Below are 25,850 nucleotides of genomic sequence, written 5' to 3' on the forward strand. Positions count from 1 at the left end.
CAGTTTCGCGAATGTAAAGTCCTTTGTAATGTCTGGCAAAGAGTAAACTCTCAATTAACATTAATGACTGGGCAGTGTGTAAATCTGAGTGATTTGTTTGCCTGCCTTTCTTTTAGATCCCAAGGGTAAGGGCCTGCCCACCATTTACATTATCCCTCCCACTCCCACCCCTTAATGCCTAACACGCTGCCTGGCACGTAGTAGGCTCAGCAAACGCTCATTGAATGAATCGGTTCAGCTATGAAGTCCGTGGTAGCCCACGAAGTGGAGAAACCCTGGCAAGAACTGAAGAGAACCGAGGAGCAAGAAACAACGCCAGGGGGAGCAGGAACCCGTTCTCTCCAGATCTCGCGAGAGTTCCCGAGCGCTCCGAGTCTTTGTGCTTTCGGCTTCCGACGGAAGCGTGGGGCGGGTAGAAAGAGCGCTGCCTCGCCTTTGGCGTAGGAGTTGCTTCCGGGTTGCCGGCCCGGAAGCAGGAAGTTGTCGGCCTATACTCCACGCCCGGCAGTTTAGTGTCCCCGAGGCGGGAGGAGCCCGAGGGGGCGCGGGCCCCGCATGTGAGTGACTGGGGCCCGAGGCTGGGAGGGGGGAGGCAGCTTCGTGACAGCCTCGTCACCGCACCCGTCTATGACATCCTCGCGCAGCCCACCTTTCGGGGCCACTGCCACTCCTGCCCCTGCGCTGACCCCTTTTCTGAGCCTTTGGCGTTTTGCAGACTGACGGCATCCTCCTGCAACTCCCCCGGGATCGATTCCCTTGTGACTTTTCCTCTTTTTTTCCTTGGCTCTGCCGGGGTGAGCAAAGCGAGTTCGACCCTAATTGAACTTGTTTCGCGGGCGTCATAAGCAGTGTCCAACACAGCGGTGCTAGCAAAGTCTAGATTTCACTGCCCTTTTGACAGATTTCTAATTTTTTTTCTTTTTGGTAGGTTGAGAGTAGATTCCCCGCCCCCCCCGAAACATCTTTTTCTAATAATTGTTAGGGAGAGAATGCTTTTTTAAAGTGTGATCTTGGTATATGATAAACATGGCATCCCGGATTTCAGAAAGGAATATGACTTGGTTTATTAACCCAAGTAAATGAGCTGTTTGTAATCTCGTTTTAGAACAAGGAAGTTTGCCTGCCTCGTGTTCCGCGTAGTATTTTAAGACCATTAACCCTTCAAGCCACACTTTTTCTGGTCTAAGAGCCTGCATAGTCTTGGTATTCACCAGTATACTTCTTTTAAAGTATTTGGTCGTCTCCTTATAATAGAGACTATTCCCAGATACTTATTATTCTGGCTTTTTCTGTTTGCCCATTTAGTTGTTCCCATGGTGAAATGTTCTTTGGGCATCTCTCCCTTAATAAGTTTGCTTATTTGAGTTTGAGTTATCACAGTTTCCCTCTAAGGAACAACATGCCTTAACCAAATTTAGCTTTGCTACATTGAAGTTTTACGCGCATGCTCAGCGGCCATGGCTCACGGGCCCAGCCGCTCCGCGGCATATGGGATCCTCCCGGACCGGGGCACAAACCCGCGTCCCCTGCATCGGCAGGCGAACTCTCAACCACTGCGCCACCAGGGAAGCCCTACATTGAAGTTTTGACTGAAGTTCACATCGCCCAGCTTGAATACTATAGACCCTGTTTACCCTTTCTGCTTTGGACCAAAACAATTTTCAAGACCCAGTGTGAATCCCTATTCTTCCACAGCTGCTCTCAAACTCCACAAAAAATATCCAAGTGTAAAGTTCCTAACTTGCTCACCTAACCTCTCATTAGGCTGATGTATTTTTAAAAAATAAGAAGAAAAAGTAAAATAAATGAACCATTACTTACATCAAATTAGTTTGAGAACAGAATGATCACTTTAGGTCCTTTCTATAAATTTGTTCAACAGACACTGATAACGTACCATGTCTCTGAGGTGAATTTCCATGTCTGTTATTTGTGTTGTTATTTTCTCCACTTATCTCTGCTTTCAAGAAACAATTTAGTGTGAGAGGAAGACAAGGAAGTAGATGTAATACAAAATGATAGAGTTGTGTTTAAGGTTCATAGGGCAAAAATGAAGGTTGGGATAGCGTTCAGTCATTGGGCAAAGCACTGGGGGCTAGGTTTTGTAAGCAAAGGAAATTATGTGTACAAAAGCAAAAAGATGTGAAATAGTATGGCAATGAAAACTGTGAGGGAGGAATGGGAAATGAGACTGAACAGGTAGGCAGTAACCAGATCATAAAGGGCCATGCTAAGTAATTTGGACTTCATCTTATAATAATTATTAAGTATTTAATTTGGGTATTGAGACAGATGTTTTCGATACATCACCTTATAATCCCTTAACAACATGGTTGGAAAGACACAATTATCCTCATTTTATAAATGAAAACTCTGAGGCTTAAAGAGGGTAAACAGTGACTCATGGCCACACAGTAGATGGAGAATCCAGTATTTGCATTCAGCTTTTTCTAACTCTGGTGCCTGTGTTCTTAACCACCATGCTAAATTGTTCCCTAGCAGGGCATGGGAAGTCAAGGAGGGTGCTTTAAATAGATGAGCAATGTGCACCAATTTGTGTTTTAGAAAAATAACTTGTAGAGGATGGATCAGAAAGGAGAAAGAGGATTGGAAATATAGAGATTAAATATATCTTTGTGATGGTGTGTGGGAGAGATGTTGAGGGCCTTGACTGCCGCTCACGTAGAGCTGAAGAGGTGATGAATGTGAGACCTATACAGGATGTAGAATTGAGGATTTGGTGATTGGTTCATTAGTGGGGATGAAGAAGCAGGAGGAGAGGTTTTAAATTTGGAGAACTGGTGTTTCCATTAATTAAGAAAAGGAATATAGTAGGAGAAATGGTTTGCAGGGGGAAAATAAGTCAGGAACACATTACATATAGGGGACTATAGGAAATTTGGGCCAGGATGTCTGGTAGGTAGTTAGATAGATGGGTCTTGAGTTTTGGAGAGAGTTCTAGACTGGAGAAGAGATTTGGAAATCACTAATAGCTGGTGGTTAAAGCCATGGAGGGAATGAGACGGTCAAGGACAACCATGATGAATACCAACATTCCGGGACATAGACTCAGAAGAGAACAAGAGAATTATGCCAGGGTTTGAGAGCCCTTGAGGGAGATAATGGGTAGCAATGGCAGCTGCTGCAGAGAGGTCAGATAAGGTGTTAACTGAAAAAACGTCCTTTGGACTTGGCATGTGTAGAAAGCCTTTGGTGACCTTAGTGAGAGCAGTATCAGTGGCATGAGGGGGTCAGAAACGAATGGTGACCTGAGAAACAAGAAGGTGAAGTGATACTTTTTTTTTTTTTTTTTTAAGGGAGCTTGGCTCTGATGGGAGGAAGAGTATGAGCTCTGGAAATCTGAAGAGGAAGGATTTTTTTTTTAATGGTAGAAACTAGAAGTGGTGAAGATAGGAATAAGTAGAAATATGTTTAAAGATGTGGGGATTCCTGCTTCAAATATGTCAATGTCATAAAAGGCCAGAAAAAACACACACACACACACACCAGCATCTATTGTAGATTTAAGTAGACCAAAGAGACATGACAGCTCACTGTGATAATGTGATCATTGGTTGGATCCTAGACTTCTAAAAAGTTATATGGCTTGCCTTTCTTTCTTTCTTTCTTTCTTTCTTTTGGACCTTTGGGGGAAATTTGACTGTGGACTAGATACTAGGTGATGTTAGAGAATTATTCATTTTAATAGCTATGATTCTGGAGCAGAATCACCCCAGTTGAGATTCCACTGTTCCACAGCAATGTCTCCTAATTGTGGGGTGTGTCTGTAATCAGCAGGGAAGAGGTTTGAAATCTGCACCTGGGTCCCATTCCCAAGGTTCTGACAATTCAGTATATCCAAGGTGGTGCATGATACCTTGATTTTTGCAACTCTGCAAGTGATTCTGCCTGTGCCCTTGCAGGTATAAGCCACTGTTAAGAGTCAAGCTCGCTCATCGGAACTTCCCTCTGTGGCAAAGCTCATTTCTGCCAGAGTTGGACCTTCTTTCTGGAGGTAAAGGGATTGCCATGAAGCTTCAGCTGATTTCACTCAGTCTAAATGAATATACTTGATGCTTAGCCATGATTTTGTGTGGTTTTTTTTTTAAGGGACAAGTTTTTTGTTTTTGTTTTTAATACAAACTGTCGTGTTGAGGGTTGACTTTCAGCAGATCGCAGCAAGGGAGCTGCTCTATAGTCTGACCTAAAGGGACAAGATTTTTTTGTCGTTTAATTAACGTCATAGCCACTAGATGCCAGTAGTACCCTCAAGTGTGACCATCACAAATGTCTCCAGACTTTCCAAATATCCCCTCAGGGGCAGAGTTGCCCTCAGTTGAGAACCACTGATCTTACCAAAGGCGAAAGGAAGGCTTTTTATCAAGACCTCCATGTGCTCTTGAAAACTTCACTAAATTATTAGTAACTACCCTTCTGATAACTTGAGAAATGTGTCAGAATCTCGGAGAAGAAGGATGTACAGCTTGCAAAAATGTATGTATTCAGTATCATATTACCATTGTGTACTTGAAATAAAAAAAAAAACCCTATTTGCAACACAAACTGGGAGTTTAATGAGATTTTTATGCGTATCAAAAGTGGGCAGATGTTTACAAAGATTGTGAAAGTCTTCAAAACCAATGAGAGTTGGTTCTCCTTTTAGCCTCACCTGCACGTCTTTCCCCTTCACGGTGCCCCTAAGTGCGCACCAATGTGACGTTCTCTTCTCCCTGAGGATACCTACAGGTGCCCCCATCTCTCAAATCTTTAAAGTTTTTTACTGGAATTTTTTTTTTAGAATTCCCACTGCTTTCCTTTTCTGGTCCTCTACTGAATTTTAATGGATTTTGACTGGGTATTGTTGGATAATTTATTGTAGCTTGCTTGCTTGCTTGGAATATCTTTGTTCATTTAAACAGGAAAATGCTGTGTCTCTGGAATCACTGGTCACAAAAGCAAGATGTGAAAAATATTGTAATAAGTTATTGCTTTATTCTTTTTTCAGGAATCATTGTAGTCGATCACTTTCCAGTTTTCAACCACTCATTTGTGATAATCAAGGGACACGGTGTTGTGGTTTCGGAACTGCCTGCTCAGAATAGGAACATACTTGGTAAGGGAGGCAGCGTGCATAAAGATTAAAAGCACCAGCCCTGAAGTCAGGCACACTTGTGTTCACATCCTGGCAAGTTATGAAACCTTTCTGAACCTTAGTTTCCACATCTGTGAAACGGGATTAATCACACTTACCTTATGGGATTGCTGTGACGATTTACTGAGATAATGTTTCTGCAGTGCTTAGCACAACACCTGGCATATCAGATGGCATAACAAGAAATGGTAATATAGGAATGCAATTGGACATAAGGCTTTAACTTCTAATGTATTGAATTTTTTCTGCTTCCTGAAATATTCATATACTCCTAGAATTTTAGAGCTAGAGGAAACTTAAAAAATTTTCTGGTTCAATCCTCTTATCTTTTGGATGAGGAAATAGACAGAGTGACTTAGCCAAAATCATAGCAATGAGTGTAGTAAATGCCACAACAGGGTAAGTTCAGATTCTAGAAGTACACATTTTACAACATCTTTATTGAGATATAATTTCTATGCCATGAAATTCACCATGAAATTCATTATAAAATGTACAATTCAGTGGTTTTTGTATATTCACAAAGTTGTGCAACCATCACAATTTGTTTTGAACATTTTTGTCACTCCAGGAAGAAACCCTATATTAACAGTCACTCCCCATTCCTCCCCACCCCCTCCCGTAGGCAACTCCTAATTAATCTATTTTCTGTCTCTATAGATTTGCCTATCCTTGACTTTTCATATAAATGCAGTCATGTAATACGTAGTCTTTTGTGACTGTCTTCCTTCACTTAGCATAATGTTTTCAAGGTTCATCCATGTTGTAGCATGTATCAGTACTTTATTCCTTTTTATTGTCCAGTAATATTCCATGGTATGAATATTGTTGATGTATGGATATTATTAATATCCATTTTGTGTATCCATTTATGGACATTTGGGTTGCTTCCGTTTTTGAGCTATTATGAATAATGCTGCTTAAACGTTCACATACAAGTTTTTGTGTGGATATTTGTTTTAAATTATCGTGGGTACATACACGTGGAATTCCTGGGTCATATGGTAACTTTACATTTGAGTTTTTGAGGAACTGCCAAACTGTTTTCCAAAGCAGCTGCATCATTTTACATTCCCAGCCACAGTGTACAAGAGTTCCACTGCCAGCACTTGTTATTATCTGACTTTTTGATTATAGTCACCCCAGTGGGTGAGAAGTGGTATCTTATTGTGGTTTTGATTTGCACTTCCTTGATGGCTAATGATGTTAAACATCTTTTCATGAGTTTGTTGGCCATTTGTATATCTTCTGTGGAGAAATATCTATTCAAATACTTTGCCCATTTTTAATTGGGTATTTGTCTTTTTATAATTGAGTTGTAAGAATTCTTTATGAACTCTGAATACCTGTCCCTTAACAGATATATGATTTGCAAATATTCCCCCCCATTCTGTAGGTTGTCGTTTTACTTTCTTGATGGTATCATCTGAAGCACAAAAATTGTTAATTGTGATGTAGTCCAATTTGTTTTTCTTTTGCTACTTGTGCTTTTGGTGTCATATCTAAGAAGCCATTGCCTAATCCAGTGTTATAAAAATTTCCCCCTTTGTTTTCTTCTAAGAGTTTTATAGTTTAACTCTTAAGTTGAGGTCTTTTATCCGTTTTGAGTTAATTTTTGTCTGTGGTATAAGGAAGCATCCAACTTCATTCTTTTGCATGTGGATATGCAGTTGTCCCAGCACCATTTGTGGAAAATACACATTTTATTTTATTTGGCCACGCCACACAGCTGGTGGGATCTTAGTTCCCCGACCAGGGTTTGAACCTGGGCCCTTAGCAGTGAAAGCGCTGAGTCCCAACCACTGGACCGCCACGGAATTCCCAAAACTACACATTTTAAAATAGAGTTTTCACCATCCTTTTACCTGAACCTTGAAATGAAGGCCTTTGTGGTCTTAAAAAAACAGTTTGAGCAACGGCAGAGAGTTTGGAGAAAGGTTGTGTCCCCTTTAATGTGGGGTTCCTCCCTCCCTCCCCCAATCCCCAAAGTCTAGATTACCTGCCTGTTAATCCACCATTAGAAGTCTGATTCTGATTTAGTTGGTCTTGGGTTGGGGCCCTGGTATGAGCATTCATTAAAAGCTCTCTAGGTGATTCTAATGTGCAGGCACAGTTAAGAACCAGTGAAGTAAAAGGTTAATAGAAAGAGGACCAAAGGGAAGGAGTCATCAGAGGAGGCATTGCTAGAAGAGGAGCTATGCCGGGATGTGTGCTGGTTTGTGGCAGTGCAGACCTCTTCTGCTGGAGCTTCGTGACTGTTGTCCTCTGTTCTACAGGGGGCAGCATCTCCTTACTGAGGAAATAGTTGTACCATGTCAGTGCTTTTTGATCTTAGCAACACCTTGGGGATGAAATATGTGAAATAAGAGGACCCTCTGCAATGTAAAAGCAAGAAAATAAAAACAACAACAAAACCCAACCAACAGAAGAGAGCACAGATCCCAAGCACTGCTTTTCCTCCTACAAATGAAGAAAAACATTGTTCTGTAGCACAAGCACTTTTTAAAAAGAACTTTTTTATTTCATTTTACAAATGATACAGAGAATTCTATTTTGCCTTTAATTTTTGTTTTTTATTCTGTGGCCACTGTGAAACATGATACAGAGAGAATTCTTTTTTGCCTTTGATTCTATGGCCACTGTGAAACAATCTGGCTTTAAAATAACTACTAGAATGCAAATTGAATTTTGAAATGAGTTACAGATCTTAGGCCTTTAAGTATGTAAAATATAAACAGAATGCCCTTTATTGTCTGAGATTGTATTTGCAGAAAAGCATGAGAACTGCAACCTGCTAAGTCTGAAGCGCTACCATGCCATGGTTTTGTGTTGTCTGAAATTCTTGGTCTGTCAGGAACAAAGCATATCAATGTGTTCCTCTGTAAATCTTGCCTTCAGTGATAAGTTCCTCCCCTTGTGTTGCTAAAAGGTTCATCTGATGTGAAAGGAGAGAAATAATTGATCAACAACACTTTCCATATTCCATTTCTTTTTATTTTAGTAAATTACCAGCAGCAGATCTCCTGTGATTGGTTTCAGAAATCATTTTGGATGGCACTAGTGTTTCTGAGTCCCATTAGGGATTTATTGTGCCCTGGACAGGTATTCCTCAAAGTGTTTGGAAACCAGTGCTGGCCTGTGAACCATTTATTACTAGCCCACAATTAAAAAACACTTAAAAACTTGTATTGCATCTTGACATTGTCTCAGTGTATTCATTGTGTTTTACAGAAGAATTGTTCCTTCCCCACAGGTGGTCAAAAAGCTGGTCAAAAAACACTGTTCTATAGGAAGTAACTTTGTGGAGGAAGTACTTTAAAGAAACCATCTTTCTTTTTGCATTCATTTTCTTTCTCTCTCAGGGATTTTGTATTAGAAGACATGGATCTTGCTGCTAATGAGCTCAGCATTTATGACAAACTTTCAGAGACTGTTGATTTGGTAAGACAGACGGGCCATCAGTGTGGCATGTCAGAGAAAGCAATTGAAAAATTTATCAGACAGCTACTGGAAAAGAATGAACCTCAGAGGGGGCCACCCCAGTATCCCCTCCTTCTAGCTGTGTACAAGGTAAAAATGTGTTCTGACTTGGAAATAGCTTAGAGCACAAACTCTTCAACATTCTCCCCAAATATTACTGTTGACTGATTCCACCACTGAACCTTGGTTTTTCTATGAATAAATTGGCCTTTACTCTTTGTTACGATGTGTTATTAGCAAATTTGATTACTTTGTTAAATGTTCTAGATGAAAGATGTGTATTTATCATTAACTGTGTCTGTGTATATTTTTAAATGATGGACATAGCCCCTGGTCTGTATGATAAAAGCTTGGTGAGCCTTGCAGTCCTCACAGTTCTCAAGCTTTAAATGCTTTCAGAAGTGAATGTCAATGGCTTGTTTATGAAAATGGATTAGTTCTTAAAGCACACTGGAAATAGTAGAACATGCCTGTTTTTTTTCCTTGGCCTAAAAGTATTTTGTTTGCTGTAACAATTATTAATCCATTTCCTGTCTTTCCTTGTAGGTCGTCGTAACCCTGGGATTAATCTTGCTCACTGCCTACTTTGTGATTCAACCTTTCAGCCCATTACCACCTGAACCAGTGCTTTCTGGAGCTCATACCTGGCGCTCACTCATCCATCACATCCGGCTGATGTCTTTGCCCATTACCAAGAAGTATATGCCAGAAAATAAGGGAGTTCCTCTGCATGGGGGTGATGCAGACAGACCCTTTCCAGGTAGAATACTGCATTTGTTATTTATTAGATACGGCTTTCTTGGCAGTATATCATGAGAAAGGAAATAACATTTACTGACATCTAATGAGAGACACTTTCCCTATGTTGTCTCATTTAATTCAGTCCTCAGGGAAACTCTATGGGATGGGTTTTATTACCCCATTTTGCAGATTGAGAAACTGAGGCTCAGAGGATTAAGAAGCTTGTCAGAGAAACACACCGGGTGGAGCCAAATTCAAGCCCCCTGCTTATAAAACACACATGATGGGGATGAGTGTTTTCGCTCATAGGAGGGATTTGAGTGTATCTTACTCTACTGTTTTCTCTCCTGTGATCCCTATCCATAATAGATTTTAATAAATAGCTATTGGTTTATTGAAAGCATCTGAGTCCATATCCTCTAATAATCCTTAGCCTGTTGGCTAGGTTTTTGTCTAGGTATATCCCTCTCTTTCAATTGAGTCTTTTCTCTCTGTTTCACAGTTCACTATGTAGTGCTCCTGCGTATACAATTTTGCCAATAAGTTGAATTAAAGAAGCACTTAAATTTAGTAACAATGTATCAATGGTAGCATAGGAATTCCTGGTCCGATAGACCATTTGAGGAGTTCCGTTTTGAGAATAGTGTAATGTGGTAAGATTCGAAATTTACTTTTGAGAAAGAATAAGGGGGTATTATTTGGGGATTTTATTTTATTCATTTATTATTGTTTTATCTTAGTGTTTATCTTATTTGCCTGTATGAAGGAATATGTAAGTTAATATCACAAATGGATTATAGAACTTTTTGTTTAACTGTGTTCTGAAATCTTTAGGCTTCAGCATAACTGTTGAGGAAGTATGTTTTCTCTTCAGTGTTTTCAAAAAATATTTAGCAGTTGAAACTAAGCTTTATAATCATAATGCTACTCTTTAAGCCAAGATCTAATCAGTCATAAAAATCATCACTTGGTTTGGGTCTCCTTTGAAAGCTATTTTTGTGCACTTGAGGAAATCATGGAAAGATTTCGAGAATTATATCAAAATCAGAGGAAAGGAACATTGTAAAACAAAAACCCAGCCTCATAAGTTTTTTTTAAAAAATCAACTTATGTATTTAAACGTTTAAATTCCAAGTATATACCTTTCTTGTATTTACTGGGGAGGTTGTTTTTGAAACAACAAAGCTCAAAAAAATGAAGTTTCCAGCTCCTATCAGGAAGGTCCAGAGCATGTAGGGGAAAGAGCCAGAGAAACGTGTCAGTTAGGCCAGCCTGTGCTGCTGCCTCGGATGCATCTGCCTCCTTTCCTGTCTTCCCCTCATAGCCTCCCTAAAGTCGTTTTCTACTCTTTGGCACATGAGATGAAGTCAACAATTTTTAGGACCAAGTTGATGGCACCTACTTTCTTTCTCCCCATCTTATAAAGCACATCTCCACAGACTGTTGAGTTAAGCAGTAATAGTCAATGGACAGTGATTGCTCATTCTGTGTATCGGAGTTTAAAAAGTCAAGAAACATAGGTGTCTTGTCAACAAGCCAGGTTGTTTGGCCACTCCAAATGAATATTTTGCCTTGCAGATAGAAATAAAAATGAGTCCTTAGAGCTCACTTGTAAAGAGAGAGCATTGGAAGGGTGTGGTTTTAGGTCTTTAATGTTGTTGATTCTATTAAAGTGCTGCTTTTACTTGTAAATGGAGATACTGCACCCTGTTTTCCTATGTGTGATAATTCGGGGAAGCTGTAGACATGTAAAACTAACAGCATTTTGCTTAGCACTTGGAAGGAAACTTAAGAATGCATAATTAAGTGGTGAATAGAAACATATTGGGGAGAACTAGGTATAAGAAGGGCAAACTGCTGGGCCTGAAAGAGGGCCAGAAAAGTAAAAAATATATAACTCATTCCTATTGTCATGGTACCCCAAAGCAGCTGCCTTTCAGTTAGGACTACTTAGCAATACCTTTAAAGTAAATGTCGAGGGAGAATGTAAAGTGAATGTAGCTCCCATGGGAAAGCCCTTCAGCGTATTGTTTCCTTAAGGGCTGGCCTAATGCTCCCGGGGATCATCTGACACTCCTTGAAGGGAGCAGCAGTGACCTACCGGCTTCACCTCCTCCAGTGCTGCTAGGTTTCTTCCTGACCACTGGTGGGTTTTCCGCTTGACTCTACCCAGGGAACAAAAGGCAACAGAAGTTGTTCTTTTTCTAAGTTTCAGCCTTGGGTAGGATACCCTGCCCCTAACTCCTCTTCATGGAGTGAATGAAGTGACTCTGCAGTGAGTCATGTAAACATCCCACTCTGCAGCAGAAAATAAGCTGACTTATTTAGTACTTACCAGATGCCAGGCCCTGTTCAAAGGGCTTTCCATATATTGGCTCATTTGATCTTTACAATATCCCTATGCAGTAGGTTCTGGTTTTATGTCTGTTTTACAGATGAAGACACTGAAGTAGAGTGCGATTAGCTCACTTGCCTGATCTAATAAGGCTAGTTAGTCATGGAACCATGATTTGAACCTAGGCCGCCCATCTTCAGAGTCTGAGCTCTTAACCTCTGATATGAGTAGTTTGTAACTACATGGTATACCTGAAGAGTCTAGCTGTAAGTTTGATTTTGGAATTCAACACTCTTTCAGGTCACCAGATGCCTTCTCTCTCAGCTTCCTAGTCCCCGAAGAAATAAGGTTCTTTCTGGCTGGTACTGCACGTCCAAAAATAAATGGTCCTCCAAGCCATTGGCCCTTTAGAATTTTCCTGAACTAGTCTTTTCCTAGGCATTCAGCCCAGCTCATCCTCCCAGTCTGCACCCTTATAGGTAAGGTTTGACTTACTGTTTGACTAAGTCCTTTCTCTTATTAACCTGCAGTTTTCTCTTCACATTCACATTCTTAGTTCTTACCCACCCCCGCCCCTGGCCTCATATCTTTATATCTGCTTTGACCCTGCCAGCCACCCTCTTGGCTTTCACCCTTCTGTGGAATCATTGAGTCTTAGAGCTCAAAAGGAACTTTATAGAGTTGACCTGGTACATACCCCTGTTTTGTAAAGAGGAAATTGAAACCAGGAGAGGTGAAATAGCTTGCTTACCCAGCTAGATGTGACAGACTAGCACTTGAACCTTAGTTTCTTTAGTCTAGCACATTACAATTACTGCCTGCTGCCTCTGCCCTCATTCAAGCCAGGTTCCAGAATGTTAGGCCCAACTATTTTGTTTACCTGGGGCATTTATAATTTGTAATTGTAACATCCATATATACTGAGGAGGCCTGGGACAGTTCTCACGTACAATGAGAAGCTGCATCTCTGTATCTGTACTGCATAATTGGAACTTTATGTACCCATGAACTTTCAAGGGAAGGTTGAAGTAGATCTACCAATATCAAGGAGTTTGGGGAATAGCAGATCATTCACTGACTTAGAACTAAGGTAAGGACCTAATCAGAATTAGAGTCCAGGCCAATGCTCAGCGTGAAATGCTAGGACCTGTTTATTTACAAATAAAAGAGTAAAGTGATAACAGCTCTGTCGGGCACTTACAGTATACTTGGCACTATGCTGTATACTGTGCCATATTCCTCAGTCTTCACATTAGTCACGAAAGGTAGTTAATATTTTTATGTCCATTTCAAAGATGAGGAAGCTGATGAGCAAGGGGGTTGACTAACTTGCCAAAAGTCTCACATTTAGAGACAAATTTTTATACAAGGAGAACTTATAAAAATAGATGGACTCTGGTTTGGAATGGTTCAAACGTGTTGCTTCCTGAAGGCAAAGCTGTTGGCGAGATGATTTCTTGGGTTCCTTCCATCCCTACGGTGTATGAAAGTGGCTCTGGGCCTATTACCACCCATGCAGGGGGCCTGGCCAAGGTCAAGACTTCACCCCTGCCTCATGCCCAGGATGCTAGAAGTGCTAAGCAAAACAAGCTGCTGGAGAGTAGCCTGATTAAATACTGAGCACGTACCAGTGAAAGCCACAGAGACTTTGTCGTGGACTTTTGCAGGTTTTCTTGGATATGTTTCTAATATGAGAAATCTAAGACATCATGAGGTTATATTTATTTAATCCTTATTTTGAGGTTTCTCCAAGTTCAGATTACTTGTTTGATTTTTCTCCCCATGGACTTAATCCTATTGTTAAAGCTTCTGAAAAGTCAAGGTTTCATTCATTCATTCATTCATTCATTCAGTGAGTGTGTAGTCAGACCCTACTGTACACCAGCAACTGTTCTCAACAGAGCAGTGAACAAAACAGTCCCCCTCCTCTTGCGGAGCTAGTCTTGGCTTTGTGCCTTTCTTCTTCTCTATCCTTTTTACCCAGAGGGAGGTTTTTTTGGTCCTGGAAAGAAATCTGTTTTTTATTTTTTATTTTTTTGCTTTTTGCTTTTCACCAGATTAATAGTCTGTGTAAAAGGACTCTCTCCACTTAGAATTCCAGAGTATGTTATGGTTGTCCACAGCGAGCCAGCCTGAGTGCGTTTTCTTTGTAAACAACTCTCAGGCACCAGGAAGCCTCCCGACAGTCTTGGCTCGCCATTGTTCTGCAGAGTGCCCAACTTGCAGAGAAGGCTGGGCGGTTACAGTTGCTGCCTTTCTTAACTTCAAGGCTGTGTTTTGTCTGCAAGACCATTTTTGACACCTCAGACAGCAAAATGATTCCATAATCACGGTGAGAATTTGGAATACAGACCATGGTGTTCTATTGAACTCTTAGACGTGGAGTTTCACTTCTTTGTCACACCTTTTTTTTAGTATGAAATAGCTAGTATAAGAAGGATATCTTGCATAAAGAAGCCTTGGAAATCAAAAGAAAGTTAGGAAGTCGCTATCCAGCTTCCACTCGCCTTTCTGTCTGGTGCTGGAGGAGTGGATAGAAGCAGAGGAGGGCTGCAGAGAAGTGAGATGCAGCATGTTAGGTAATTGAAGAAAAGTTGTCGCCTGGGTTGGCATGGGATGGTTTGCTGTGTGCTACTGGCTGTTTTCTAGCATGGGACTTTGATCACTCTGTGGTATGTTGGCTCCAGCCAGTTGTATAGTGCACACATCAGATAAAACCTTTTCAGATAGATGGAGGCCAAGTTGAAGTCTGGGCACTTCTCCTTGTTTTTGGAAATTCTATGCGAAGGGGAGAAAGAGCCCCAACTGTACACTGCCCCCTACTCACTGCCTGGCCATTCCTCAGTCCCTCAGACCAAATATAAGCACATTCTTTATCCACCTTGAGGACGAAGCCTGCAGAGAAATCAAAAGTAGCTCTTCCTCTTGCAGTGTGCTCCCCTAATTCAGATGGATGGTATAAACTACCCCTTTCCAGTGATCCTTTTTCCTCATCACTCCCCTCTTCCTTGGCTGGCCGCCAGCCTAGCCACAGTGCCTCTTCTTCTGTCGGGTACCTCTCCAGGGGCCTGCCTTCCAAGATGACTGAACTCTACATTAAAAGGTAACAATCTCAGCTTGAGTTTTCATGGTTTCCAAAGACGTTTTTTTTTAAAAAAAATTTAGTTTATATTGAAGCATAGTTGTTAACAATGTTGTGTTAGTTTCAGGTGTACAGCAAAGTGATTCAGTTATACATATACATATATCTATTCTGCCCCTCTCCCCTGCCATGCCGCACGGCTTGCAGGATCTTAGTTCCCTGACCAGGGATTGAACCTGGGCCCTCGGCAGTTAAAATGTGGAGTCCTAACCACTGGACCACCAGGGAATTCCCTCCAAAGACATTTTTATTTGGAAAATAACATAAAACATTTACATACAGGGACTTCCCTGGCGGTCCAGTGGTTAAGACTCTGTGCTTCCAATGCAGGGGGCGAGGGTTCAATCCCTAGCAGGGAACTAGGATCCCACATGCCGTGCGGCGCAGCCAAAAAAAACGCTTACATACAAAAACAAAAAAAGAGGTATGAGATTTTTGATTTTTAAAAATATACTTTTAATGAAGTGAATTTTCTCACCTCTATCCCTCTAACTCTTCCACCCAAGCAACCACTGGTAATAATTTGATATACATCTTTCAGAATTTTTCCATGGCTGTACAGATAGCTATACTTAATATCTATAAATATAAAATAGTTTTTGAGTCACACATGCAAGAAAGGGCTTATGTCCATATTTTTGGCTAGACACATTGTATTAGTTTCCAAGGCTGTCGTAACAAAGTACCAAAGGCAGGTGGGTTAAAACAATAGAAATTAATTTTCTCACAGTTCTGGAGGCTAGAAGTCCAAAATCAAGGTGTTTTAGGGCTCTTCTCCTTCTCAACGGCTCTAGGGAAGAATCCTTCTTTGCCTCTTCCAGGTTCTGGTGGTTGCCATCAATCCTTGGCATTCCTTAGCTGTGGTAGCATAACTCCAGTCCCCATCTCTGCAGGGCCATCTTCCCACTGTGTGTCATTGTGCGTCCTCTCCTCTTCTAATAAGGACACCATTTAGATTGAATTTAGGACCAACCCTACTTCAGTATCACCTCATGTTTAATTACATCTGCAAGGACCCTATTTTCAAATATGGTCATCTTCTGAGGTTCCAGAAGGACTTCAATTTTAAGGGGGACACTATTCAACCCAGTATACACATTTTTCAGGATTTTATATTATTCCATTCTGTGAGTATTCCATAATTGAACAGTTTCTAGATTTTTTACTATTATAAAAAAAAAGACTTGGGACATTCATATACACACACTTTTATATACATATACTATTATTTCTGTAAGATAGATTCTCGGAAGTAGAATAGCTGGGTCAAAGATCATTCACATTTTACATTTGAATAAATACTAACAAATTATCTATGTAAACGTACACCGATGTGTAACTTTTATTAACAGCATATGTAGATCATCAACACTGGATATTGCCGTTGTTTTGCCAGTCAAGAAACTGAAAAGTGGTATCTCACTTTAAGTCACCTTTTAGTGGAGTTGGATGTCTTTTCATGTGTTTCTTTTAGGCCATTTGTGTTTATTTTTCGTGAATTACTTGTTCATATTATCTACACAGAGAGAGCAAAGCATTGCCCTTTCCCTCTAGTCTTGCCCTCCTCATGTGTGGCACAAAGAGAGGCTCGAGCTCTCCAGTGACCCATGAGCAGTCAGAGGTGAGGGTCCTCAGGTCCACAGTCTGCCCAGTGTCTGTCACATGAGGCTCTTAATATAGTCTCTGACTCTATCTGTGCCCTGAGGGGAGTATCCGCTGTAGATTTTAAGCCATGACCATACTTCGTGATTCATTTGCATTACCCCAGCATGCCTTCTGGCACTTAAGTATTTCCCAGAGTTAATTTGTCAGGGGGCGGGTTGTTGCCTGTTGCCATTCTCACACATTTTCTCTTCTAGATGAACTTTAGAATGCAGTGGTCACAACCCCACCCCATCTGCACCTTCACCAGTAAGAGACTCTGATGGGATTCTATCCAAGTTGTATTAAGGTTCATATATGTATTTTTTGAGTAGACTTGACATCTTTATGATATTTAGTCTTCCCATCAAGGATCATGGTATGATATGTTTATTTAGGTCTTATTTTATATCCTTCAGTAAAATTTTCTAGTTTTACCTTTCTTGTTAAATTTATTGCCAGTTTTTATCAATGAGATCATTTTCCATTTCCATTTTTAAATGATTATGGTCAGCACTGTAAGAACACTATTGATGTTTACATGTCTACAGATCTCTATCTTGTGTTCTGCCACCTTGTTAAATTATCTGTTATTGTTTTCTTTTCCTTTCTTGACTTTCTTTGGGTTTTCTTCCTCCACCTGCGTTTCACATATCTCTACCTGTTAATCCCAAGAATATCTAAAGCTCAGAATAAAACTAAAATAAGTTACAGTTAAAATAATCTCTTGATGCCCTTAGGTTCAGAACTGCCTGCTACTAGCCCATGAAGCACCTTTGTATAAATTAGAAGAATTTCTCCTGACACTTTACTCTTATCTCCTGGGAAGATTGTCATAATTAATTGATTCATTTGGAATATGACACATTACTACAGAAAAATGTGATGATAAATATATGCAGCTCTCCAGTGTCTCCCTTAGATGAGGAGCTCTTGCGCCATCTCAGCCTGCACAGACATTCTCCATAGTGCTGCTTAGAGCCATAGATTGTGTTATCACTGCCTCCGGAATCACCCCTTTCTTCCCAAGCCCACTACCTCAGTTAAGACTCTCGTTATAGGGACTTCCCTGGCAGTCCAGTGGTTAAGACTCCGTGCTTCCAGTGCAGGGGCGTGTGGGATCAATCCCTGGTTGGGGAACTAAGATCCCACATGCTGCACATTGCGGCCAAAAAAAAAATTTTTTTTTAAAAGAAAAAAGACTCTCGTATTTCACCTCTCATCACAGTACAACCCCTCCCTCCCCCAAAAAAGGACAAAAACAAAGTATAACCGGGTCTTCCTCTTCCCAGCCTCTCTCTTCCAGGACACCCTAGTCACAATCCAGAATAACCTTCCTAGAAGGAAGCCCTAGAAGTCCTCATCACAGTCTTCCTCAGCAGCCTCTGTCCTCTTATCCCCGCCCCACCACATCCCCTGTGCTCTTCCCACTGCACCCAGGTGCCTCGGTAATTCCTCTTGCCTCTCAGTCTCAGTCTGCTCATCTGTAAAATGAGAATAGCAGTGCCTCCTCAGTAATTATGTGGTAAAGAGTAAACGATATATTACCTGCAGAAATGACTCGTATTGGGCTTGGCGCTGAGCACGTTAGTTTTCTTTCTGCTTCCTACCCCCTCCCTCACAAGTACTTTGGAAATGGAAATGCTGTATAATTGTAACATGTTGTTATGATTATTTATGCCTCATTGTATGTCCATTACCCAGAGTTCTTGTATTTTGGCAAGAATTCATCATATTTGACCTCTAATAAGGAACATTTGAAAATATTCCAGAAGGGAAAAAAAAAACTTTAATTGCAGCCTGAGTATGCCACTGGAAAAAAAAAGCATACTGCAGCCTCACTGTGCCACTGAAACAAGTTCCACGAAAGGGTTTTCTGCTGCCCCTGGAAGCTCATGGTGAACACTGTGTGTGCCAAGGTGTGCGTAGTCCCCTGGATGAGAAGAGTGGGTGGCAACTGCCTCAGGGAAACACAGGTTCTGTCTGCAGGAGATGGAGGATGCTCAGGAGACGTGCTGAGAACAAACACAGCCCTCCCCCCGATGAGGATTTCTTATACTGCACGACTGCTGCCTTCTGCTGACTACAGAAAATGTTTTGTGGTTAAGAGTCGGTTTCCACATGTGTTTATTGGTTTAAAGAACTGACTTGGTTTCGGCCACATTTGGTTGTCTGTCGTCTTTTGTTGTAGGCTCTCTCCTGATTGGGTTTCCATTGGGTTTTAATCAGAAACCATCTGGTGAAACATTTTGGATTCAAATTAGAGTTTATCAGAAACATCTATCTCAATTCTCTAGCATATTTTTTTTACATGAAATATTCTCTGTTAACTATAGCAGATTCAAGAAAACTGAGATGTTGGCATTCTGGGCAGTCAACAATGGCCACTCAAAAGACCTGCTATGTTACATTAGCCTCCCAGCATGTATGCTTCAAATACTAAAATTAAAGTGCTATATGGTTACGTTGTATCTGGTCCCTTAGGATCAGTTGTGAATAAAGTCAATCACAAACTCAATTATATGTAATGATTTAATATAAAGCAATTTAACGTTAAATACCTCAGTTCTTTTACTACTAATCAAATGAGTAAAAATATGAACATTTAAATGAACTAAAGGGAGGTGGTGATTTGTTAGTTGAGGTATTTGAAAAGCCCCACTTGTTTGAAACACATGTGAACAGTTACAACTCTTTCTTGACCAATACAGTACTGTCTACTATACTTTAACTTTTATGTATGACTCAGAACAGGAAGTTGTTGGTTAGAAAGCTACTACTTGTCTCTCTAAATCCCTTCTGTAAGCAATAAAGTAACAGTGATAGATATATGATAAAACTAACATAGTAAAATGTTAATGGTAGAACCTAGGTAGTGGATATACTGATATCTACTGCAAAATTCTTTCAACTTTACTGTATTCTGGAAATCTTTCATAATAAAATATTGGGGGAAAATTCATCTTAAAAAAAAAGGAAAGAAACATCTATCTCAGAGAACACAGGTGAAACCCAGAACGGAACAGAAAGCAAACAAGAAATAATGTAATAATAATATGAACAGAATAGTCTCAGAGGGAAGGAACACAGAGAAACTGAGAAGAGCTGCATAGAAACAGAGCCAACCCCTCACAGAAGGACCAGAGAAAGGTGTGGGGAGCCAGCAAGCTGTCACATCAGGGTCTGGGTGGGGCATTCTTCTAGTTCTGACCAACCTGCAGTCCATGGGGCTAGAAACCATGATTAGTAGCCCCTACCCACCCTGAGCTCAGACAGAGTGCTTAACGGGCAGATGCAGTTCACTCTACTCCAAAGATGGGCCCCTGAAAAGTCCTGTCTCTCCTTTCCATCCCTACTGTCTGTGCCCTTTTCTCAGTTTTCCTTCCCAGAGCCGTCCTGGCCTCCACTTGTACTTGTGAACCCAGGGCCTAGGGTGTCAGAGAAGACATGCATGCAGAGGGGCTCATCACTGACGATGGGACCACCCTTCCTGCCTGCCCCTCCCCCATGTGCTGTAGCCGGGTCAGACCTATGGGTTGCAGGTTAGAAAACGGTGGAAGAACTGCATCTCCAACCCCATGTCTCCAAATATAGCTCCTCAAACTGTTCGACTTCAGTTGTTGATTTGACTTAGGAGATACTTGTATGTGTTAAAAAATATTTTCCACAAAGCCTAGAAGAGTATACAGAGAAAAGTACCTCTCCTTTCCACCTCTGGCCCCTAAGCCCTCTGTTCCCTTCTCTGGGGTTAATGTATTTGATATGTACCTTTTCAGAGGTCACATGCGCTTATCACTGTTAGCTTTTAAAATTATTTTTATGTCTTTCTGCTTCCATTGCTGTGGCGACTAGATTTACCAGCTCTATCTGCTTTCTCCATATCCCTTCCTCTCTCAGACTTTGACCCCTGGTGGACCAATGAGTGTGAGCAGAATGAGTCGGACCCCATCCCTGCCAACTGCACCGGCTGTGCCCAGAAATTACCCCTCAAGGTGATGCTCCTGGAAGACACCCCAAGGAAATTTGAGAGACTCCATCCTCTGGTGATCAAGGTGAGCAAGAGGGCAGATTCTCCCACTGATCGATTACCCATTTCATGGCTAGGAAACATCAAGCACTGTGACATTCGTGATTAGTAATTCCGTGTTGTCTTGTTGCACTTTTGTTTTCTGCCTTGCCAAGACTGGACAACCCCTGTCATCTGAGGGGCTTCAGTGCTTTTTGTGCCAGTACCCTGAGGTTGCAGAAGGCTTCACCGAAGGGTTTTTCACCAAGTGGTGGCGCTGCTTTCCTGAACGGTGGTTCCCGTTTCCTTACCCATGGTGAGTGTGGAAAGGGCCGCTCAGCGTGCATGTGTGCAGAGAGGGGGCAGACCAAATGTCAGAACCGTACTATGGATAATTACCGCCAAGACGCTGCTATGCCCAGCACTGTGCAAGCACTTTACAATACACTCTTCAAGTCAAATGATACTCAGGAGTGCACTGTTGCAAACTTGATGAGAGAAAGTGGGTGAGTCCAAAGAGGTGTGTCAAGAGGGGCACCACTGTGGTGGACACCGAGGTTGCCTGATAGACTCATAATTTACTTCTAAGTATGTGTTTAGCATTTGTGTTCATGCTGAGTGGGTCCTGAGCATTGAGGACTGCAGAGAGAGCACAAAGAATAAAAGGGAAAGTTATTTCTTGGCAGCCAGGCTGTGTGCCTTGGTACTGAGTATCTGTTACTCGTTGGTGATGCTCATAATAGCTCTGGGAAGTAGGAATTATCACTGTCATTTTTCAGATCAGAAAAGTGGGAATCAGGTTAAGTACCTTGCTTAAGGTCACCCAGCCAGAATTGAAACCCAGGTCTATCTCCTTGTTCCTTGCTGTGTCCTATAGAAGACATGGTCTGTTTCTTCAGGTGAAAGTTGTTTTTTAGAAGAAAAGGAAGGCCTCTTTACTTCTAGAACCATTCCAAAGAGAACTAAAACTGCTTTTTCAGGCCTTTTGTCGGATGATTTCTGTGCTTCTGCCTTTCTTTAAATGCCGTTTATTTACATGATCAAATACTCGGTGTAACAAGCTGATACAGGCTTCCTCCTTCATGCTGCTCCACCTCAGAAGGTTCACGACTTTTGCTTCCTCCTCCTCCCTTCTTCTATCTTGCCCTGTCTGCTGTTACTTCAGTCTCTTTGCCAAGAGAGGATGAATGGAGTGTTTCTTTTCTCCCTCTATATGTTGTTTTAGCTGGATTTTATAAACACCCCACCCACACAGACAAATCATGGCAGTAGAGTTTGTGTGTGTGTGTACATTTTACTATTAATTGATTTGGCATGACTGTTCTTCATGGACCTAATACTTCAGATATTGTCCTGACATTTTTCCCTCTTCACCCACCGCCCACAGTTTTCCCACCCTTGCCGAGCTCTCTGTTAGTCACGGAGTTAGGCTGGCTTGCCCAGTTTAACTACATTTTTCTCTTTTACACATTTTACAGGAGAAGACCTCTGAACAGATCACACCTTTTACGTGAGCTTTTTCCTGTGTTCACCTACCTGCCGTTTCCAAAAGAAGCCTCCTTGAAAAAGTGCTTCTTTCTTCAACCAGAACCTATTGTGGGGAGTAAGGTAGGAAATTTTGAGAGGACTTGGCTCTAGAATTTTTCTCATTTGGTACCTGGGCTGATGTCATAAAGCCTTCCCTGTGTGTCAACTTAGGGGGTGAATTGAGGGGTCAGCCACATAATCTAAAGTTCTGTCCTCCTCCTGCTTGCCAACAGACCTGACTTTTTACTGAAGACACACTTACAGAAAGTCTAGTTACCTTGCAGATGTATTTCCTGCCCTTAACACCTGGGGGCAAGTTACTTTTCTATACTAAAGGAAGTAAAATCCTAAAATTTGAAGGGTCCTGAGCATCCCGTTAGTCTGACTTCCCTACCTCCAAGTAGAAAGCAGGCAGACTATGAATGAATAGTACGTAAATGAATAGTCCAGCTTACTCATTTTATAGAGAAGGAAACTGAGCCCCAGAGAGAGTGTCATTTGCCCAAGGACACAGCAAGTTAATAAGAGGTCTCTCCTCACCCTGCACTCCCAGGTTGGCTTTCCCCAGAAAAAAACAAATGAGAAACTTCAGATAGAGAACCGGGAAAGCAAAAAGCTTGGGAGCATGGAGAGGTTTGGGAACAAAAGGGCTGACAAGCCTGTGCCTGAGGCAGGCAGCCCAGTGTGTGTGGTAGTGGTTCTCATCTCAGTCCGTGGCCAAGTACCCAGAGCCCACATTTACCATCTCTGGGGCCAGCGGACTGGGCATAGCTGTTCTGTGTTTGTGTCTGTTTACTTTTCTCTGAATTGCTCTTTTTTTGAGTCTCATTCCTGAAGAAGGTTTTTCAGCCTGGATTGGTTTGGAATAATTAAAAGGATGAATTTTCCTTTATTAAAAAATTAAATTTGCTGAACTGTGACCCCTACCAACTCTGGGTTGTGTCTTTAACCTCCTGACACTATTGTTTGGCTCCAATTTGCTGAATCGTGTTAAAGGAATTTCAAAGCCTTTAAAAACAATCCTTCCATCTAGAAGTAAGAACTTCTGTCTGCCAGCTGTAGGGTGGAGGTGCTGGGCTGTTGCCTCAGATTTTAAAGAAGTTTATCCTGCTGTTTTCGGCTAGAACTCGGGGTCCTAGTATGATTTCATCTTCATAATTATGATATAATTCTGGGTGAGGGCCTTGATCTTTATCTTGGGTTTTCCCACTTGAACCTTAAGTTAATTTCACCAGTCTGCTTAACAGGGACACCAAGGAGCCCAGCCAAAGGGTTAAATACACAGTTACACAGACTGTCAGAGTCATCTTGTTGCAGTTCTCAAGGATGTTTTGGGAAGGGGAGTGGCCCAAATAGGCAAAAATCCTGAGAGTCTGATTTCTTAGAGCATCTGTTCCCCACCCTGGCCCAGGCTGTCCTTCCTCCACAGCCTTGTTACTCCGCCCTTGGTCCACATCCCTGTGCCCTGGACCCTGGTAAAGTCACATGTCTGTGGGCCCAGAATCCAAGAGGCAGCCTTGGGATAGAAGATAAGCAGTGGGGGCTGATTGTTGAGAGGCCCTGGGGGAAGGGGTGAGGGGCTCCAAGGCCCACTTTACCCACCCCACGGTGTTGCCTAGGGCTGGCCCACTCCATCCCGTTGTCAGTTCCTCCTCATCCTGAATGTGGAGGAACATGGTCCCACCCCCTCTCAGGCCTATATGAAACAGAGATACATCCGCTTATTTTTGTCTTCTGGGATTTTTTCAAGACTGCATATGTCAGGGCTTCTGCCAGTGTTACTACCAGTCAGTCACAGGCCAGCTCAAGACACTAGTCCTCCTTCTGTCACTATAGCAGCAGTTGAAATGGCTCTAGCGTTTCCATGGACACAGAGTCATGGCCAGGGCCTGTGGGAGCAACCAAGAGACCAGGGTTGGGAAGCAGGAGAAGATAGGGCCACATCCCAAGGCTCTAGAGGACCCAAGCGGTGAAGGAAAAACCAGGATGTGGCCCAGGGAGTCAGATTTCTTACCCCTGCTTTATAAGGGCATATAAAGAGCTTCCCTAGAGGGCAGGGGCTGGGAGGAGGGGGAACAGGGGAGGGAACGGGAGACGCTAGGGTTTTCTGTCACCATCTAGACAGGAAGAGAAGCCTGAGCAAGACCAACCTCTCCCTTTGTCTCTACTCCCTGCCCCTCCCCAACCCCAGGGTTCACAGCTCTACCTGGTGCACAGCAGGTTGCACCTAATGCCTGTTGGTAGCAGTATTATGCCCTCAGGAGTGCAGTAGTTACCTGTGTAGGTGTATATCCTGTTATCTCCTTAGCTTTCAAAATCAGAGGCTGATCTTACTGTCATTAGTTTTTAATCAGTAGCAACATGTATCTGCTCACTTGAGTCTTGCCAAAAAGTATAAACTTGAACTTGCTGCTGTCAAAAGCCTAACAGTAAGTGATAATGTTCCATGGACCGTTGTCCGAAGGATATGCAAACTATCTATCTGGGTCAGACCAGACCCTCAGAAGATTGCCTATTTAGATCACCACGTGTTGGCCTCTGCTAGACTTTTGTTAAAATACAATTAGATATTTTGCCTTTGACCTACTTTGAAACTGTGGCTAGAAATAGTTGTGAATTATGAAGCTCATGCCGTTTCTGCTACAGGGCTGTCATTGAGGATGCTGCCCACAAAACTACACGATGTCTCTTTAGGAAAAACCATAGAAGAAATCTTACCCTGGTCTCAGTACCAGGAGATGCCATACTTAGGAGAAACTAGTTTGTTTTTGTCTTTTGGACGTAACTGTGAATTGTGTTCTTGGTACTGTTTTCCTCTTTGCTTAGGCTGCGAGGAAGCTCAGAGCCATATGTGTAAGAGTTTTTGTGTATTACTGTCCCGTGCTCCGGGGTTTTATTTTGTTTTCCTTTCCTTCCTTTTCTTCCCCCATGTCTTTTCCTCCAGATGCATAGGATGCATGACCTGTTTACCATTGGCAGCGGCGAGGCCATGTTGCAACTCATCCCTCCCTTCCAGTGCCGAAGACATTGCCAGTCCATGGCGATGCCACTAGAGCCAGGGGATATTGGTAGGTGGAGCCTCCGGCGGGCAAGGTCACTGGAGGGTCTTTTTACTTTTTAACTCAAAAAATATTCTAAAAATTAAATATTGCCTTCACAAAGATTCATTAAGTAGAGTCAAAAATAGCATTCTTTTATTAAAAAGGTCAATATTTATGCTTAGATGTAGTGAGAAAATGTAGCAGAGAGAAATGTCTTGTATGCACATTTAGAATGTATGTGTCCATTGGCTTTATTTATTTATTTTTTTAGCCACACCACGTGGCTTGTGGGATTTTAGTTCCCCGACCAGGGATTGAACCCAGTTCCTCAGCAGTGAAAGCGTGGAGTCCTAACCACTGGACTGCCAGGGAATTCCCTCCATTGGCTTTAGAGATTTCAATTTAGAAAGAATTATTATGGGGAGTATTTAGAGTGATCCTTTATTTTACGGATAAGGAGATTGAGATCCAGGGAGGAGAGGTGACCACCTCAAGGCCCCACCATCAGTTAGGCAAAGCATCAGTGTTAAGTGACTCCTTTCACTGAGTCAGGCCAGAGGAGGTACAGTTCAGATTTGAGGAAAGCCTTTCTGTGCCTATTTTGCTAATAAAATGATGCAGGCAGGATGTAAGGGCAGCAGCCACCCAAGGAAATACTGCATTCCGTGTGTGTCCCACAGCCAGGTCACAGCCTCACAGTCATCACTCACCCTTGGCTCCATGATTTCCCAATGTGACTTGTTCTGTACCTGATATTCTAAAAATCCGTTCCAAAGAAACAGCCT

General features: G+C 42.0%; 1 protein-coding gene across 7 annotated transcripts in view; it reads left to right on the forward strand.

Moving 5' to 3' along the window:
• The first annotated feature begins 414 nt into the window (after positions 1-414).
• C10H6orf89 (chromosome 10 C6orf89 homolog) overlaps positions 415-25,850 on the forward strand; it is a 33,319-nt gene continuing 7,883 nt past the window's right edge. Inside the window, exons 1-9 of one of the 7 annotated variants that reach the window (XM_033424114.2) lie at positions 429-557; positions 3,924-4,015; positions 5,006-5,113; positions 8,515-8,722; positions 9,179-9,392; positions 20,389-20,543; positions 20,674-20,813; positions 21,976-22,105; positions 24,969-25,092. In XM_033424114.2, coding sequence (XP_033280005.1) covers positions 8,534-8,722; positions 9,179-9,392; positions 20,389-20,543; positions 20,674-20,813; positions 21,976-22,105; positions 24,969-25,092 — 952 coding nt within the window. In that variant the 5' untranslated portion in view covers positions 429-557; positions 3,924-4,015; positions 5,006-5,113; positions 8,515-8,533. The other 6 variants (XM_033424116.2, XM_033424115.2, XR_007479542.1 and 3 more) reach the window with 6 other exon arrangements.

This window comes from Orcinus orca, chromosome 10, assembly GCF_937001465.1.
Source record: "Orcinus orca chromosome 10, mOrcOrc1.1, whole genome shotgun sequence".
NCBI lineage: Eukaryota > Metazoa > Chordata > Mammalia > Artiodactyla > Delphinidae > Orcinus > Orcinus orca.